The following is a 16,662-nucleotide window of genomic DNA, read 5'->3' on the forward strand; positions in this document are numbered from 1 at the left end:
CAGGTCGTAGGTGTTTTCTCTGGCCTGTGTGTCCACGTATCGCTCCAGCGTGGACAGATTCTCCGGGTTATACCTGTAATCATCAATAATGATCATCATCGTTATTATTATTATACCTGTAATCATCAGATCCACTCATTAATGACCATCATCATCAACTAGCTCCTCCTCACTCATCTGATAATCACACTGATGACTAGTGTAGATCAAAACTCAGATCTGTGATATATAAGAGTAAAAACTGCGAGACAAACATGCTACTCTGATTCTAGCTAGTTAATGTGGACGGGCTCTAGTATGTGTTTTATTATGTTCATCAGTTATTGATCACCTGTCGATGCCCCGCAGAAGTTTGCCGACGTTCGCTCTCATCTGCTCGAATGTCGTCGCCATGATTCTGGGTGTTTTGTTTAATATATTTTAACGGTAAGTGTTAATATTTGCGTTTATTTTCCAGACACTCGGATCCTCGCGAGCGGAACCACGGCGCGTGGAGGCGGCAGAGGACGTGACGTCGTCGGGCGCGCGCGCTGGTGACGTGATTCTGGAGCGCCGCCGTGTGTGTTGGTGGACTTATTGCATCGTGTTGTTCTCACCATAGACATATAATTATGTTTGTGTTTAATTTGTTATATGATATGTATTTCAGCTTTATCTACTGGCTGTTATGTATTTTATTTTATTTTATTTTTTTTACTTTTACGTTTATTCGTTATGAAGATATGATCAGACAAACTGTAACAATTGTATTTGACAATAAAATAAATAAATAAATAAATAAATAAATAAATATCTAGACGCCTCATTGGCCGCTTTGAGCCGTTGCCGCGATACGTCATCACGTCCGCCATGTTAGTGAGGGCAAGACTGCCTTAAAACAAATGAAAGTAAACGGGGGAGCTGCGGTTTTTACTGAACCGATTTCAGAGGTTTTCTGATCTACGTGCAGTTAAAAAAATAAAATAAATTTGCCTCCAGTTATTTAGTTAGGTTTGGAAAATTAAAGCTCACATTTGTCTCACTTGTAGATTTCGTAGATTTTTTTCGGTTTACGAATCTGTGAATTTAGTATAACTGTGACAAATTCATGTAATGTAATTTGAATGGACATCATATGATATGTAGTTGTTTTATTACTTTCTCTGTGTTCAATCCCAACATTTTTCTTTCTTTTTTCTCTCTCTTTCTTGTGTCTCAGGTCAGAACACAGCTCATTCCCTTTGAAATATTGGGATAAAACCTAAATAATACATCTTTAAACACTAATAATTTACTATCGTTGGAAAAATTTAATAAAACAAGTAAATACAAATCAAAAAGTGACACACTTGTAGTATGCTTTTCATTTTGATAGCAATAGCCTACAGATGAACTCGTGATGAAATAACATGTAACTGATAAGCTATGGATCCAGTTAAAATGAACATATGATACAGCACACAGTAGAAATATAGTAAAAGTGATATGTTTTATTAAAAAGTATATGTAGTACAACTTAAAGTAAAGTGAATAATATGAAAACCGAGTACAACGGTACAATAACATACCGGTATGAGACTCGGTTGATTCAGATCGGCGCTTCGGAGCCTGTTCGCGACTCGGTTGATTCAGATCGGCACTTCGGAGCCTGTTCGCGACTCGGTTGATTCAGATCGGCACTTCGGAGCCTGTTCGCGACTCGGTTGATTCAGATCGGCACTTCGGAGCCTGTTCGCGACTCGGTTGATTCAGATCGGCACTTCGGAGCCTGTTCGCGACTCGGTTGATTCAGATCGGCACTTCGGAGCCTGTTCGCGACTCGGTTGATTCAGATCGGCACTTCGGAGCCTGTTCGCGACTCGGTTGATTCAGATCGGCACTTCGGAGCCTGTTCGCGACTCGGTTGATTCAGATCGGCACTTCGGAGCCTGTTCGCGACTCGGTTGATTCAGATCGGCACTTCGGAGCCTGTTCGCGACTCGGTTGATTCAGATCGGCACTTCGGAGCCTGTTCGCGACTCGGTTGATTCAGATCGGCACTTCGGAGCCTGTTCGCGACTCGGTTGATTCAGATCAGCACTTCGGAGCCTGTTCGCGACTCGGTTGATTCAGATCGGCACTTCGGAGCCTGTTCGCGACTCGGTTGATTCAGATCGGGACTTCGGAGCATGTTTGAGATTTTTTAAAATTCAGATCTGGACATCGAAGCAGGAAGTGTTTGTCAAACAGTTAATTGGTGATAAATGAATATTTGGACTTGAGGCTTTTTTTTTTTACCTGTCGATTCAGCATGTACATGGACACACACACAAATGTGGACACACTCTAGACGGGTGTGCCAGGTAGGGTGACCACCCGTCCCGCGTAGCGCGTGCGCACACAGCGTTTGAAACCCAATACATGCCTCCCACAAATTGAGACTGTGTCACGCATAATCAATGCTTGCTCAAAAAAAGTTGGTCACTATATCTGGAGTCACCAACCCGTTGATCGCGGTCGACAAGTCGATCTTGGAAGCATTTTAAGTCAATCGCGAAAGATTTTTCAAAATCTGAGAAAAAAAGGTGCGAGCCTCCGCTGACTGCGCGCGCACCTCCCGAAACAGATGAGACATTATACTTGACACAACTGTTTTAGACTGAAAACCAGACCATACAACTGATTTAGACGCGGGTGCCGGTGTGATGAGATGTACTAATATCCGTCTGCTCGGGCATGATTGTTTTAGGCCTGTAATTGATTGATTATTGAGGTAATAGGGATGGCACAGTTCGCTGAAATAAAAAAACCAAACCGTTCGGTTCACCACACACGGTTCGGCACGCGCTTCTGACAAAGCATCTGTAATATCATCTGTAATATGGCTTGCTATAAATGACACGTAGAAAAAACGGTTCAGTTAATAAAAAACGGTTCAGGTAATAAATGTTTCTGTTGATGCATGCGCATTCTGGATTCCCAGACATTACAAAAACGTTTGTAGCAGCGACGCATTGTAGGATTGGTGAATGCCAACCACTGTAAACACGAAGACGCACTGTGGGCGTGTCTCCGTTTATTCAAGTATATGTGCGGCAGTCATGGCGAGTCATCAGAAATATACTCATTATTTCACTTTAGTTGAGCATAAAGACAAAAACATTTTATGTTTTATTTAATGTAAGATGCGTCTTTCTGGTTCGAATGTCCTATCCTCAGATTTTGTAAACCGTACCCTCGAATTCATAATCTGCGCGCGCACTTTCGCAATCCGTTCCCATGGATTTGTAAACTGTAGCCTGCTCACGGATTCATGCAGCAAGCTCCTGCGTGTTAACATACAGTTTTAATGAATATTATTATGTGGAATGGGTCTACAGCAAAGTGTCTTAAGTGATTCTCTGTATGTTTTTCTCATACAGGTGAAACATCGTTGAAAACATGCAGCCTGTCTCTACTGTGGAGTCGCCGGCTTTCAGTCAGCTCCTTAAACAGCATTTATATATATGTATATGTATGTATGTATATGTTTCTCGAAATTGATTCTGAATAATTCAGATTGCTTTCATTTATTTATTTCAAAAAGTTCTGTGTTATGTTGTCCATTGTTGATAGTTTTCATACTTAAGCTGTGAAAGGAACATGTTTAAGGGCTCAACACAACAGCTTTTATGATGCAGAAGCCACTTTAGTTTTTGATTCTGAATATATTATTCAGGTGTTTTGTTATTTATTTCAGAAATCCTTGTGATATACAATATTCAGTTTGTGCTGGTCTGACTTAATCAAAATAGTGTTTAAAAATTACTTTCTGTTTTACTTTGTGTCTGTATAGACCATAACGCATAAAAGCGCATTAATGAGAACATTAAAGAAAGTTCTTTAAAATAATAACTAAAAAGTTACTTTTAACAGTATTGCATATTTCTTAGTAACTAGCACAACACTGGTGTTGTCATACCTTCACCTTGGTGATTGAAAATGTTTCTTTTTTGAGACCCCAGGAGCCCAAATTCAGACCCAGAACAATAAAACCCACAGAAGAGGTGGGAGTTCAAAGGAGGAATCTTTATATTACCAAACTGCAGGGAGAGGAAGAGTAGATATAAGTCATGATCTGCAAGATTAACCACAATCTGATGTGATCCGACCACCTCAGAGAAAACCAGTGTTGAGCTGCTGCAAGAGCTTCTGAAGCACAGTTCGGAGCGGGATCGCGAATCATTTGAGTCAGTTTGGGATCGCGAATCATTTGATTCAGTTCGGGAGTTCGGAGCGGGATCGCGAATCATTTGAGTGAGTTTGGGAGTTCACAGCGGGATCGCGAATCATTTGAGTCAGTTTGGGATCGCGAATCATTTGAGTCAGTTCGGGAGTTCGGAGCGGGATCGCGAATCATTTGAGTCAGTTTAGGGACAGCGAATTATTTGAATCAGTTCGGGAGTTCGGAGCGGGTTCGCGAATCATTTGAATCAGTTTGGGGTTCGCGATTCATTTGAGTCAGTTCGGGAGTTCGGAGCGGGATCGCGAACCATATGGTTCTATATAGAACCTCAATTAACACTTTTTCCGAAGAGTATTGGGCAGAAACATTAGAAAATGTTAATAAACAAAATAAAAAAGTAAGTAGGGGTCTCTTCTTTCCTCTTAAAATAAATTAACTTCACTTAATGTAAACAGACACTCTGTAAATGATTTCAGTACCTTACTAGAATATTAAACAATATTTAAGGTTTAGTTGTTGTTGTTTTTTAATCACGTAGATTAGTATTATTTTATTTGCATCTACATTTTTGTTGATTGTTGAGTTTTGTTGAAATTTGGTTTTCTGGGACTATTCTGTACCAGTCTACTATTCAAATGTAACACAATTATGTCTAATAAACTAATATATCTAATTAATAATTTATTTGTAAAGCTTCTTTCATTCAAGAAATAAAGTGCTTTAGTAATTTAAAAAAAAGGCAATAAATGAAACGTAACACGGTTCTTTAACAAGAGTTGAATGTAATTTATTTTAACATCACAGTGAAAGACAACCCACAAAAGTGTGTGACATCTATTTATTACGCAATTAGGAGACATTTCAAATGACAAAGATCAGTTTATTTAAACACCTGAATGTTCTGTAGTCAAACTCTGAATAAAGGAGAAAGAAAAACACCCACAAATCAAGCAGGATTCAATAATAATGATGTTTCCATGTCTGCCTGAGGAGTCGTGACACACTGAAGAGAACTGAAGAAAACTGAATTCTGTAATGAAGGAAATTCTCGTGGCGAAACTCAAAAACAGTATCAAGCCAATATATATTTATTTACTCAATTTAAATTAACAAGTCAGTCTGTCCAGATTCAAAAGACCCAAAATGAACGAGTCGTTTATGCGATTAATCGTGTTCTTCACACGCCTGAGACTGAACCCAAACTCATCCTCTAGAAAACAAACATGATTTGTGATGTAAAACTGTCTTTATAAGAATCTCCACCTTCAAAAATATGCTCTAGATCTATGAAACAAGCTTATAAGGATGCATTAAAAAAAGAAACAGACATCAATAATTATTAAAAGTAATTCTTGATATTGCAATAATAAACATTTGTTGGAGAGATGCTCATATACAAACCCCTTACTGATCGACAGCCTCACACACACACACACACACACACACGCTCGTGATGGACAGTGCAGGGAATTCTGGGATGGGTCAGAGCTGTTTTAGCACCCTGCATGAGAGATGCAAAGCCCTGAATGCAGACATCAGCCCTGACCGCCTTCGTTAACCTTCACTCATGATCACTTCACAGACTGTGTGTGTGTGTGTGTGTGGGGCTGATCAGTCATGGGCTGGTACATGCAAACAGGAAGTACCCTAAAAGTCTGTAGCCAAAAAACAAAGAGACATCACTCACTCCACCAGGACTGGACTCTAAAACTACCAACAAACAGCAAGAGAGAGACAAACAAAGAGAGGGAGAGCTCAGGCTCGTTCTCCACGGATGCGGCGCGCCAGCTGGATGTCTTTGGGCATGATGGTGACACGCTTGGCATGGATGGCACACAGGTTAGTGTCCTCAAACAGACCCACCAGATACGCCTCGCTGGCCTCCTGCACACACACACACACACACACACACACGTCACATGACCTGAGAGGAGTTCAGTGGCACGGTCTCCACACAAATATTGTGCAGCACGACAGTGTTCAACATTGATAATAATCAGAAATGTTTCTTGAGCAGTAAATCATCATATTATTCTGATTTCTGAAGATCATGTGACACTGAAGACTGGAGGAATGATGCTGAAAATACAGCGGAGCATCACAGAATTAAATTACACTTTAACACAGAAAACATCTAATAATGAAAAGCAGTTGCAGGATTTGTGCCGAACACACAGAGATCTTCTGGAGGAGTGTGAAGCTGTGTCTGACCTGCAGGGCTCCGATGGCGGCGCTCTGGAAGCGCAGGTCGGTCTTGAAGTCCTGAGCGATCTCACGCACCAGACGCTGGAAGGGAAGCTTGCGGATCAGCAGCTCGGTGGACTTCTGGTAGCGGCGGATCTCACGCAGAGCCACGGTCCCGGGCCTACAGACACACACAGAGCGGTCAGCGCTCGCCCCGCGGCTCCACACCCAACACGAGCCGCGGCTCAGTACCTGTAGCGATGGGGCTTCTTGACTCCTCCAGTAGAGGGCGCACTCTTACGGGCCGCTTTAGTCGCCAGCTGCTTACGAGGAGCTTTTCCTCCGGTGGATTTACGGGCGGTCTGCTTTGTACGGGCCATTCTGACACACACTCACCTCAAAACAGACACACACACACAACATTACACACACGCACAGAAAATACTGCACTGTTCACACATTCACACTGCACTCTGTTAGTCCGACCCCAAGTATCAAATAATAAAGTAAAAAAATAACAGTGTCAAATACATGTCAAATAATACAGTGAAAATGCATTTTATAATCTATAAAAACTTTCTTTTGCAAATGTTTTCTATTCTCACTGTTCTGTTTATTTTTAATCAATACACACGCACTCACACACATATAAAACCTACTTAGTTAATTTAAAAAAATTATTTAAATAGCTAATAAACAAAAAAATGATTATTTAAATAAATGCATTTCATTAAAATAAGTAAATTGTATAAATGCAATTTAAATAAAAATAAAAATGAATAATTAAAACAAATAAAAGAGATCAACATATTTGAAAATTTTTATTATCCCCATTTAAATATACCTAATGTGATTTTTATGTATATATATATATATATATATATATATATATATATATATATATATATATATATATATATATATATATATATATATATATACACACACTAACTGATATATTATACATTTTAGTTACATTTATTTGTATAGTTAATCTGTTTTATATCTTTCTTATTGGTTACACTTTTCCTCTAAATTTACCACGGGAGCAGTCTGAAAAACCCTTGCTTCAAAAAAACTAAATTCTAATAATATAATGTTATACTGAAACAGTCAAAAAACTATAGTTGATGGATAATGTTTCCGAGAAAAAACAGTTTGAAAACGTCAAACAGTTTAACACGTCAATCATGCTTAAAAAACCAGCCTCTTAATAAAAATATTCATGAGCCGACCAATCGGAGAACAGGAAACGAACCCGACGGTCTGCGTAAGCCCCGCCCCTCATCTGTGAACATCATGGCGCCTGTTTGACTCGCACAGATAACTGAACGAGAAAAGAAACGAACTAACGATAAAACTTCGACAATTTCGCTGCGAATCACTCCACTGTTCTCACCAGTTGCACTCGGACAACAAAGAAAACACTCTAGGGATGCGATATCAGAAGTTTAAACCAGGAACGGAGGCGTTTATGGTGTTTTTCGGCGTTTGTGAAACATCCGTTTATTTTGGGTGATTTTGCAGCTCGCGCGGATGAAGCGCCTCAGGATTGTACTGCTATAAACACAAACTCGCTCAAACCGACGCGAATTCACACAAAACACGACATTTCTGTCTAAAATAACAATTAAATAACACATTTATATATTTTTTTTCTGCCGTGACGGCCTTACCTTGGTATAAGTTGTGTTTAAATAATGTTTAGAGTGGAGCTTCAGTGTTATTTACCGTCTCTCGCGCACAATGGGAGCGGAAGTGCGCCAATCAACGACTCCCACAATGCAACGCGCGGCAGCCTGCCAAAGCGCGCTTCAACATGTTCGAAAAACCCTCTAAATCTGTTGAAATAATCACACAATACTGAAATAACAACACTGTTCATCCGCCACTGATATCCTGATAGTGTGGAGATACAGAGATGTTATATTATGGTACTTTTTTTCCATCTGTAAGTCGCTTTGGATAAAAGCGTCTGCTAAATGAATAAATGTAATGTAAATGTACTTTGATCATCATATTCAGCAGGGCTTTTCGATCGTTTAGTTTCCACAGACCTCTAAATATAATATAATAAATACGTGTAACATTTTATTTGGAAAATATTTAGTTGCTATTACAATACATGTTTTATTCGACACACTATAGCACTGTATTGTTATTTAAATTAAATATATGCATTTAGCAGATGCTTTTATCAAAAGTGCATTCAGGCTATAAATTTTTACCTTTAATATGTTCCCGGGGAATCGAACCAGCAACCTCGCGCTTGAAAGTCAACGGCTTGAAAGCGCAATGCTACCAATTGTTATTTATTTTTTAAATCTTTCTATATATATTCATTTAATCGATGTTATCAAAATAGTTTTTTTATTATTTAATGTAATGTATTTAAATAAAATATTAATGTATTTTTATTCAAATTAATATAATAAAATGTTGCGTAGTGTTAACAAAGTAAACACTTGAATGTGTATTTTGGATGTAAACCAAGACATGTTATGAGAGCAAGATCTTAAATTTGTTTGACAAGTGCATGAAAAAAAGGGTTTTGCCTGTAGTCTCTCGCCTTAAGGACACAAATGTTATTAATTTCTGAATCAGATCGTTTGGTGTCATCTTCCTCATGTAGATCTAGTGTTGTGTAAACTGAGGTTAATAGTTGGTCTTTAGCCCTAACTGGAATAAGTTTTCCAGATGTTAACTGGAGTGCTGTGGATTACTTGTAGATTATTGTGATGTTTTTATCAGCTGTTTGGACTCTCATTCTGACGGCACCCATTCACTGCAGAGCATCCATTGATGAGACACTGATGCAGTGCTACATTTCTACAAACCTGATGAAGAAACAAACCCATCCTGATCTCAGATAACCTGAAGATGAGCACATTTTTAATTTTTGGATGAACTTTTCCTTTAAATTTGTTTAGTGATATAAGTGAATAAAAATGCGATGCATGAGTATTTGAGGTTTTAATAACAGATTCCCATATACAAACTTGATATTGTGATATTGTTAGCCATATAACCAGACTCGGGCATATAACCGTGTGATAAATGAAAACACATGCAGTGGAAGATAATCGATTTTAAAGTAAAGCAGTGTGGAGGAATGGAGGTTACACCAAAATCATCCATTTTCATACGCCGATGACGCTCTTACAGTTCAGTGTAGGCAGATGGGTGCCGTCATCTGTTAGGATACACACCCTACAGTAAGACAAAACATCCTTTAGAACTGAATGCATTTGCAAAAAAAAAAAAAAAAAAAAAAACATGAGAGAAAAGAAAACAAGTAAAAAAAAAACAAATCCCCTAATGGATGGAAGCAGTAGTTTAAAAACTGCACAATAAAAATACACAAAACATCCACTAATTGGTCCATTTGCATTTCTCCAGTTAACAGCAAAGACAAACACAATGCTATAGTCATACAAAACATAAATCCCGAAATATCAGAGATTAAAAAAAAACAAGCCAACAAAAAAAACACAAAGTTACAAAAAGACATAAAAAATGAGAACCAAGTGTTAAGCATACATACCGTCAGGGCTAAAATACTGTTTTTATCAAGTAGTGTTCTGTACTTCTGTGGGAATGATCGTATACGAGTTCACTGGCTTGGTCTAAAATACAAGCAAAGTTCTGCCTCGTCCATGTCAGGATCACTAAAGTAGCCCAGTTTACCACATTCAAAACATTGACCAATGACCCCAAAGACTTATTTATGTAGTGTTATCTCTGGCAGACTTCTAGAAAGACTCAATATCCTCAATTGTGGTTCATCACAAACTTCTCCAACAATCTGAATGCTGTTGGTTTCTATATTTGGATGCTTTAAATAGCAGCTAGCGAGAAAACAATCCATCCTTACGGTGTTCGTTTACTGTCAGGATCACAAAAGAACACACACAAAAAAAAAAAAAAACATTTGCAAATCTGCCTTGAGAAACTGGTTTTGGTGAATTTTACAATTTGAAAAGTATGACTGACAGTATATGTGATATACAATGATTTTGTTTTCCTCTCGACAGGAATGTTTCTTAATGCAGTTTTGCACTTTATGGCAAGAATCAAACTGACCCTAAAAACACCCTTCACATTGGCTCTCAGTGATCCCGACCCTTGAAAATGGTCCCTCCAGCGAGAAATCAACCTGTAAATGTGCAAAATTTTGCAAGAGGCATAGCAGGTGTAAGGAATAGTGCCTACTCCATGCTACAATAGTTAAATGTGTTGCTCAAACGACAGAGAAGTTTCTTCCTTCCATTACATCTGACTGGTATAGAAGCTTATTTCTGTCACAGAATAAAACATTTGAAAAAAGGTCATTGCTACTTTTATTCTCAGAATTGACTTTTCTTTCCTGAGGTCACATCATCTCACAATTGTATCTTTTTCTCAGGAATTCTGATTTAATATGTAACTTATCCATTTTTCACAAATCTGTGTTTATATATTTTTTCTGAATTCTAAGTTTGTCACAACTTTGACTTTTTTTGCAATTCTGGGTTCATCTCGCAATTTTAACTTTTTTCAGAATTCAGATTTTATATCTAGCAATTTTTTTAATTTTTTCACAAATCTGGGTTTATATCTCGCAATTTATACTTTTTTACAATTGTGTGTTTATATCTAGACATTTTTTTTCCGCAATTGTGAGTTTATATCACGCAACATTGACTTTTTTCGGAATTTTGACTTTTTTTTTAATCATGATTAAAAATGATCAAAATGTTAACTTTTTTTCTGAACTCTAAGTGTCACAACTTTGACTTTTGCGTTCATCTCACAATTTTTACTTTTTTTTCTAAATTCTGAGTTTATATCTCGCAATTTTGAAATTCTGACTTTTGTAATAATGATTTACAATGATCGTTTTTTGTTTCCTCCACAGAATATTTCTTTATATGTCACAAATCGTTTTTTTTTTTTTTTTTTACATAATTGCCAGAAAATTGTTAGATAAAAAGCAGCAATAACCATTTTTATTTTCTATTCCATGGCAGAAATGGGCTTCCACAGTCTTGCGATCCACAAGGCAAATTTGAAGAGATCCGCTTCTACTTCGGTCTAGCTCTAAACAGTCACATGAGAATGCCGCAAACATCCGTTTTCATTCAGCGTTGACGTTGTTCGCTTACCAAAAACTTAGTATATATATAAAATTTCACTTTTTTTATGGTTCATATACCCGGCCTACCATTCGACACTATTTCTAGACAACACTAACCTCACCTCTCTATTAGCATCTGTAATCTATGAAGCAGGAAACTCGAGTCTAGTGGCTGATCAAATGCACGTAACTCTCAGTTCAGGCCAGATGCCAAAGCAAAGGTTGCACTTTCTCAGCCAGTTCGCCAATAATAAAGCACTAGCACACTAGAAGAAGAACTCGTCAATCCACATTCAATGCATCTGTCACTATGTACAATATAGGATCTTCATATATTAATTTGAGTTAATCGTTTCAATATACATCCTCTGCCGTTATAGAGTAGTCTGAATATGTACAGTAAAAGTCTAGATGATCAAATAAATAAATAGGAAATTAAATGGCCGTGGCTTTTGCAGTAATCTCTTCTAGAAGAGAAGCCAGCAGAGTTTCTGCACAGAAGAGTCTCACAGTCTGTCTGCAGGAGAGAGCTGAGGTGCGTCGCAGAGGTGCATCATGGTCCCAGGGTGTGTTTTTGCGTTCATGTGCAACTTAAGTGTGTGTTTTGGTAAGGATTAAGTGGGTGGGTGAATGGTGATGCTGTGATGCTCCGGATGCAGACACGGGAATGAGGCTTGGGCTATACCACCGTCCCACTCGGAGAGTTTCCATTCTGTGCTGACAGCGGCTGAGACGCATGCTAGTGGAAACACAGACGAGAAAAAGCACCAGTTAAACTGTGAGCAGTGATAAAGGGATGATGAACCACATACTGGTAAAATAAATGTATAGCCTGAATGCAGTGTAAGTCACGTTGGATAAAAGTGTCTGCTAAATGCATTACACATATGATGTATTTTTTTTCTAAATTCACTATCAGTTTGTGAGTGAAATTTGTTTGAAACTAAATCGCACACCAATTGCTTTTTTAAAATTATTTAAACAAATTTAAGTGTAGCTTGTTTTTTCAATCCACCAAGGCTTCCCAAATGGGAAAAATCGAATGGATAAATAATTCAGTAATCAAGACCACTTAAAAGTTTATTTTGACATGCATTTAGCGCATCGGAATTAAACCAATCTGAATGCTTTGTGTATAAATCTCGACTCACCGCTTTCCCAGGTCTGGCCCAAGTGCAGATGAGTCCTTCCTGACACGCCGTGATGATGCAGTCGTTCATGAAGACCAGCACGGTCAGCCGCTCGTGGGCGATCTTCTTGCACACCAGCGGCTCCAGCAGTGGCACCTCGTTCATCCGCGGACACAGTGTGGTTCCTAGCACTTTAGCGCCATCTAGCCGGGAGCTGCGCGGCGCCACGTTAATCTTATCGTTGCTTTTGCTGATGTTCCCGAGGCTGTGGTAGCGCTTGTGCTCCTTTTCCCCTCCCACCCCGGATTTGTCCGTTTTGCGTTCTTGTAGAGAAAGCGTTGCGAAGCGTCCGATGCTAAACGGAGTGATTGCTCCTCCTCCTCCTACTCCAACGCTGCTAGTAACGGTGCTCTCTGTCGCCCCCTGGCTTTTGGAGGTGTTTGTGACGGCGGGATGTGGAAGGGAATTGGAGCGCGACAGCGAGCGAGGCAAAGGCAGCGGCAGCGTTGACGTCTGATGAGGGTTGGAGGGATGGTGGTGACCTTCGACTATGCTGCTTCCGCTCGGGATCGTAGGGCCGAAGGTGTTCGTAATCGCGCGGGAGAGCGGAAGCCGCGGATACAGAATGTCGTCCGTCAGATCCCACAAACAGAATTGCGTGTCTTGCCCGACTGATCCGAAGCGGTACGTCACAGACGAAGCGCCGCCTTTGGAGCTGTGCCGTGAAAGTCGCGAGAGCGTGCTGCTAGTTCGCACGCGGCCGAAGTGCAGCGCCCCCTGCTGGAAATCCTCCTCGCTGCCGCTGAGCTCCATCGGCTCCTCATCCTCCAGTTTCGTTGTGAACGGGTCGAACGCGACGACGTTGACCCATGACTTATGCCCGTGTCCGCGCGCGACGACACGACTCTCTGCGAACGACCAAACCGTCACTAAATCGTCTTCTCCACCGGTGGCGAGATACTTCCCATCGGGGCTCCAGGAGACGCAGAGAAGCCCGCCGAAGTAGCTCTTCATCACGCCTTGAAGCTCCATCGAGTCGAAGTGAAAAACGCGCAGGCAGCCATCTTGACCGACACAGGCCACGTGAACGCCGTCGGGCGAGAAGGCGAATTCGTTCAGCCCTCCCTCGCCGACCGCCCAGCGGAGCAGCGGGTTACGGGGCGTCTTGGTCTTGCAGGAGTAAACTGCGAAGCCCTCGCCTTGACGGAGCAGACAGTACTGCGGCGCGGTGGTGCCACACGGGTGCTCCACGTTATAGAGGTAGAGGTGACCGCTCGCGTGAGACGCCAGGAAGAGGTTCTCCGACTTCGGAAGCCACTTGAGACATGTCACCTTTGATTTGTCTATCAGCCTCTGGGGAGAGAATAATAATAATAATAATAATAATAATAATAATAATGTTTTATTTTTATAGCACCGTTCCAGTGCTCAAAGTTGCTTTGCAATAACGACACGATTGAAAAGAAGAACATCAGTATAATAAACAAACATGACAATCTAATCACAAACAGTAACGCAAGTTACGTAATCAGATTACTTTTTTTAAGTAACTAGTAAAGTATAGCATTACTTTTTAAGTTAAGAATAAATGTTAGTGACTTTAAAAAAAAATAAGTAACAGTAGTTACTTTGTTTCCATGTGTTGAGTGACAGCTCTGGCGTTGCCATGGCGACAGAATGTTGTGTGTGAACATGATCTCACTGTAGTTCTAGACTAAACATCAACATGTGTTTACTCAGAAACACATTCAGTGTTTCTCAAAATCAATAAAAACAGTGAAATACAAAACTCAGAATACTATACAAACCTGATTTATGTATTTAATCCCATTTTATTAACTAATGTCTTTGCTACTGACCTTCGATGATCCAATTCAAACATACTAATAATAAAAAAATGGCACATTTGTATATAATATTATTACTGCTGAATAGTGTTGAGAAATCTATTTTTTCCATCATCCTGAGGAGCATTCACTTCACTTTTGGTGAATGCGTTACTTTTAAAAGTAACTTTCCCAACACTGAGCACAAGTGAAAAACAACATATAACACAATGAGAAAACACAACACAAAATAAGAATGGTAGGTAGGTATTTGAGTAAATGCAATGCAAAACACCCCCATCTTATTTTTTCTCATCAGCATGTCCCTTTAGGGACTCCGTAGGGCACTAGTAATCCAGATTTGTACATCTGAAAAATTGTGCATCTGGATCAGAGAGATCCAATCCAGTTTTGCTGATCCTGAATAGCAAAACCAATCATTCTGATCCAGATGAACAACTGACTGTGATCCGGTTCACTGATCATCTGATGCAGATGTTTTCATGAGGTGTAAATGTGCATGAGTCACGCTCTTCTGCTCACCTCCTCGTTGAAGAGCTTGCTGGTCTCCTTCTTGATGGGGTCGAGGTACTGCACCTGTCCTGCAGAGAATCCCACGATCAGAGCCACGCTGTCAGCCGTGGCCGAATACTGGTTAAAGTCATGACAGGTGGGCTGAGTTCCCTTATAGATGCGCTTGTCTATGGGCTTACTGAGATCCACTGCCTGCACACACACACACACACACACACACACACACACACAAACACAAAGATACACATGCATACACATACAAAAGCATTTAAACAGTGACTCTAGTCTGAAATTTTGTTAGTTAAAATTTGTTCAAATGTGAATTTTTTTTCTGTTTTCATGTACATAAAACAGAGTCTGTGATTCAGAAATTAAATAAAATCCCAACACTTCAATGGCTAAGAGTGCATTTGAAATGTTTCTGCCATTCTTGACGGTCACATGGATTTATATTTGTGCATTTGGCAGATGCTTTTATCCAAAGTGACTTACTCTGCATTTAAAGTGTGTGTTTAAATCGATGCAATTTCCTGGGAATAGAACCAATGACCTTTACATTACTAGCACTGTGATCTGGAAAGGTGTTTTACATTAGCTTTAGAATACCTTTGGAGCCAGATCACCCTAGTAGAGACCAGTCTGTCTGAACAAGCTGCTGGTTTAAGCATCTTTTACTAGTTTGACCTGCATGCAATAGTCCAGTGTACTGTATATATATAATATTTTTAATCTGGAGGTTTGGTTTGAACGTTCAGGTAACGTTTTCACAAGGTGATCTAAACGTTTTCAAAACATATTTTTGTTAGCTGGGTAATGTACGCCATCCGCGAATGTAAACAAAGCCCTCGGATCCGCAGTCGAACCGAATCTGTCATTCAGATCGAATCCCGCATCAGATCGAGAGTGGCTCGTACCTTCTTGATGTTCGTGTAGGTGTAGAAGTACAGTTCTCTGCCGATGTTGAAGCACACTCGCTCCGATTCCTCGCTGGGGTCCTCGGGCTTCAGCTTCACCATCGACACCCGCACCGGCGGCAGGAAGCCCGGGGAGGAGTTACCGGCGGCTCCGGGCCCCTGCACCAGACCCACACCGGCGCCGCCGCCCGTGACGCCCGCCGAGGGGCCCCGCGGAAGCCCGGCCCGCTGCTGAGAGTCCGAGAGGGTGAGCAGCTTGTAGAATCCCTCGCGGGTCCGGAACTGTGATTTAATCTCATTGATATCCTTCAGAGCGCCTCCATCTGCGGCCATCTTCAGTCCACGCGCACGCGCCGCTCAGGAAGCGCGCGCCTCTGACCTGGAAATAATGCGGAAAACTACAAGCGAAATGGGAGCAGCGCGACACGACTCGCGCGAGGAGTCCAACCGGAGCAGCGGGAGGCATCTGAACCGACGAGCGCTCGACCGGGAGGAGGAAGAGGAAGAGGAGGAGGAGGAGGATGCTCCAAACACACCGTGATCGCAGCAGCATCATCAGCATCACGTGCAGAGCAGACTCCTTCAGTCATACACCGCACTCACACACATCTCAGAACGTGTTACTAGCGTTCAGGGAGAATTATGAAAACATTATGAATGTTATAAGAACCTAAATGTTTTAAAAACGGTTTTCTTGGTTATGTGATCATGTGATATACGTTTATAAGTCAGAGAAAATATTAAGGGAATGTTACATTTGATCACTCTGTTATGA

General features: G+C 40.5%; 3 protein-coding genes across 5 annotated transcripts in view; all 3 read right to left on the bottom strand.

The window, feature by feature from the left end:
- Nucleotides 1-523, bottom strand: part of LOC127972304 (eukaryotic translation initiation factor 3 subunit K) — a 4,043-nt gene extending 3,520 nt beyond the window's left edge. The window contains exons 1-2 of one of the 2 annotated variants that reach the window (XM_052575727.1): nucleotides 332-523; nucleotides 1-73 (exon numbers count right to left, since the gene is read on the bottom strand). The exon at nucleotides 1-73 is cut by the window's left edge and continues 26 nt beyond it. In XM_052575727.1, coding sequence (XP_052431687.1) covers nucleotides 1-73; nucleotides 332-393 — 135 coding nt within the window. In that variant the 5' untranslated portion in view covers nucleotides 394-523. The remainder of the gene's footprint in view (nucleotides 74-331) is intronic. The other variant, XM_052575726.1, reaches the window with a different exon arrangement.
- Nucleotides 524-4,945: 4,422 nt separating this feature from the next.
- LOC127972306 (histone H3.3A) lies at nucleotides 4,946-8,204 on the bottom strand. 2 transcript variants are annotated; one of them, XM_052575729.1, is made up of 4 exons: nucleotides 8,044-8,204; nucleotides 6,620-6,763; nucleotides 6,395-6,548; nucleotides 4,946-6,067 (listed from the first exon to the last, which is right to left on the bottom strand). In XM_052575729.1, exons 2-4 carry the CDS (start codon nucleotides 6,745-6,747, stop codon nucleotides 5,939-5,941), a joined length of 411 nt encoding a protein of 136 aa, XP_052431689.1. In that variant the 5' UTR covers nucleotides 6,748-6,763; nucleotides 8,044-8,204; the 3' UTR covers nucleotides 4,946-5,938. The 2 variants fall into 2 exon arrangements, with proteins under 2 accessions (XP_052431689.1, XP_052431690.1); XM_052575730.1 differs by having other exon boundaries at nucleotides 8,099-8,173.
- A 1,119-nt stretch (nucleotides 8,205-9,323) lies between these two features.
- LOC127972293 (WD repeat-containing protein 20-like) lies at nucleotides 9,324-16,380 on the bottom strand. Its single transcript, XM_052575707.1, has 4 exons — nucleotides 15,888-16,380; nucleotides 14,983-15,165; nucleotides 12,635-13,966; nucleotides 9,324-12,222 (listed from the first exon to the last, which is right to left on the bottom strand). Exons 1-4 carry the CDS (start codon nucleotides 16,218-16,220, stop codon nucleotides 12,163-12,165), a joined length of 1,908 nt encoding a protein of 635 aa, XP_052431667.1. The 5' UTR covers nucleotides 16,221-16,380; the 3' UTR covers nucleotides 9,324-12,162.
- Nucleotides 16,381-16,662: the final 282 nt, after the last annotated feature.

This window comes from Carassius gibelio, chromosome B15 (assembly GCF_023724105.1).
Source record: "Carassius gibelio isolate Cgi1373 ecotype wild population from Czech Republic chromosome B15, carGib1.2-hapl.c, whole genome shotgun sequence".
Lineage (NCBI taxonomy): Eukaryota > Metazoa > Chordata > Actinopteri > Cypriniformes > Cyprinidae > Carassius > Carassius gibelio.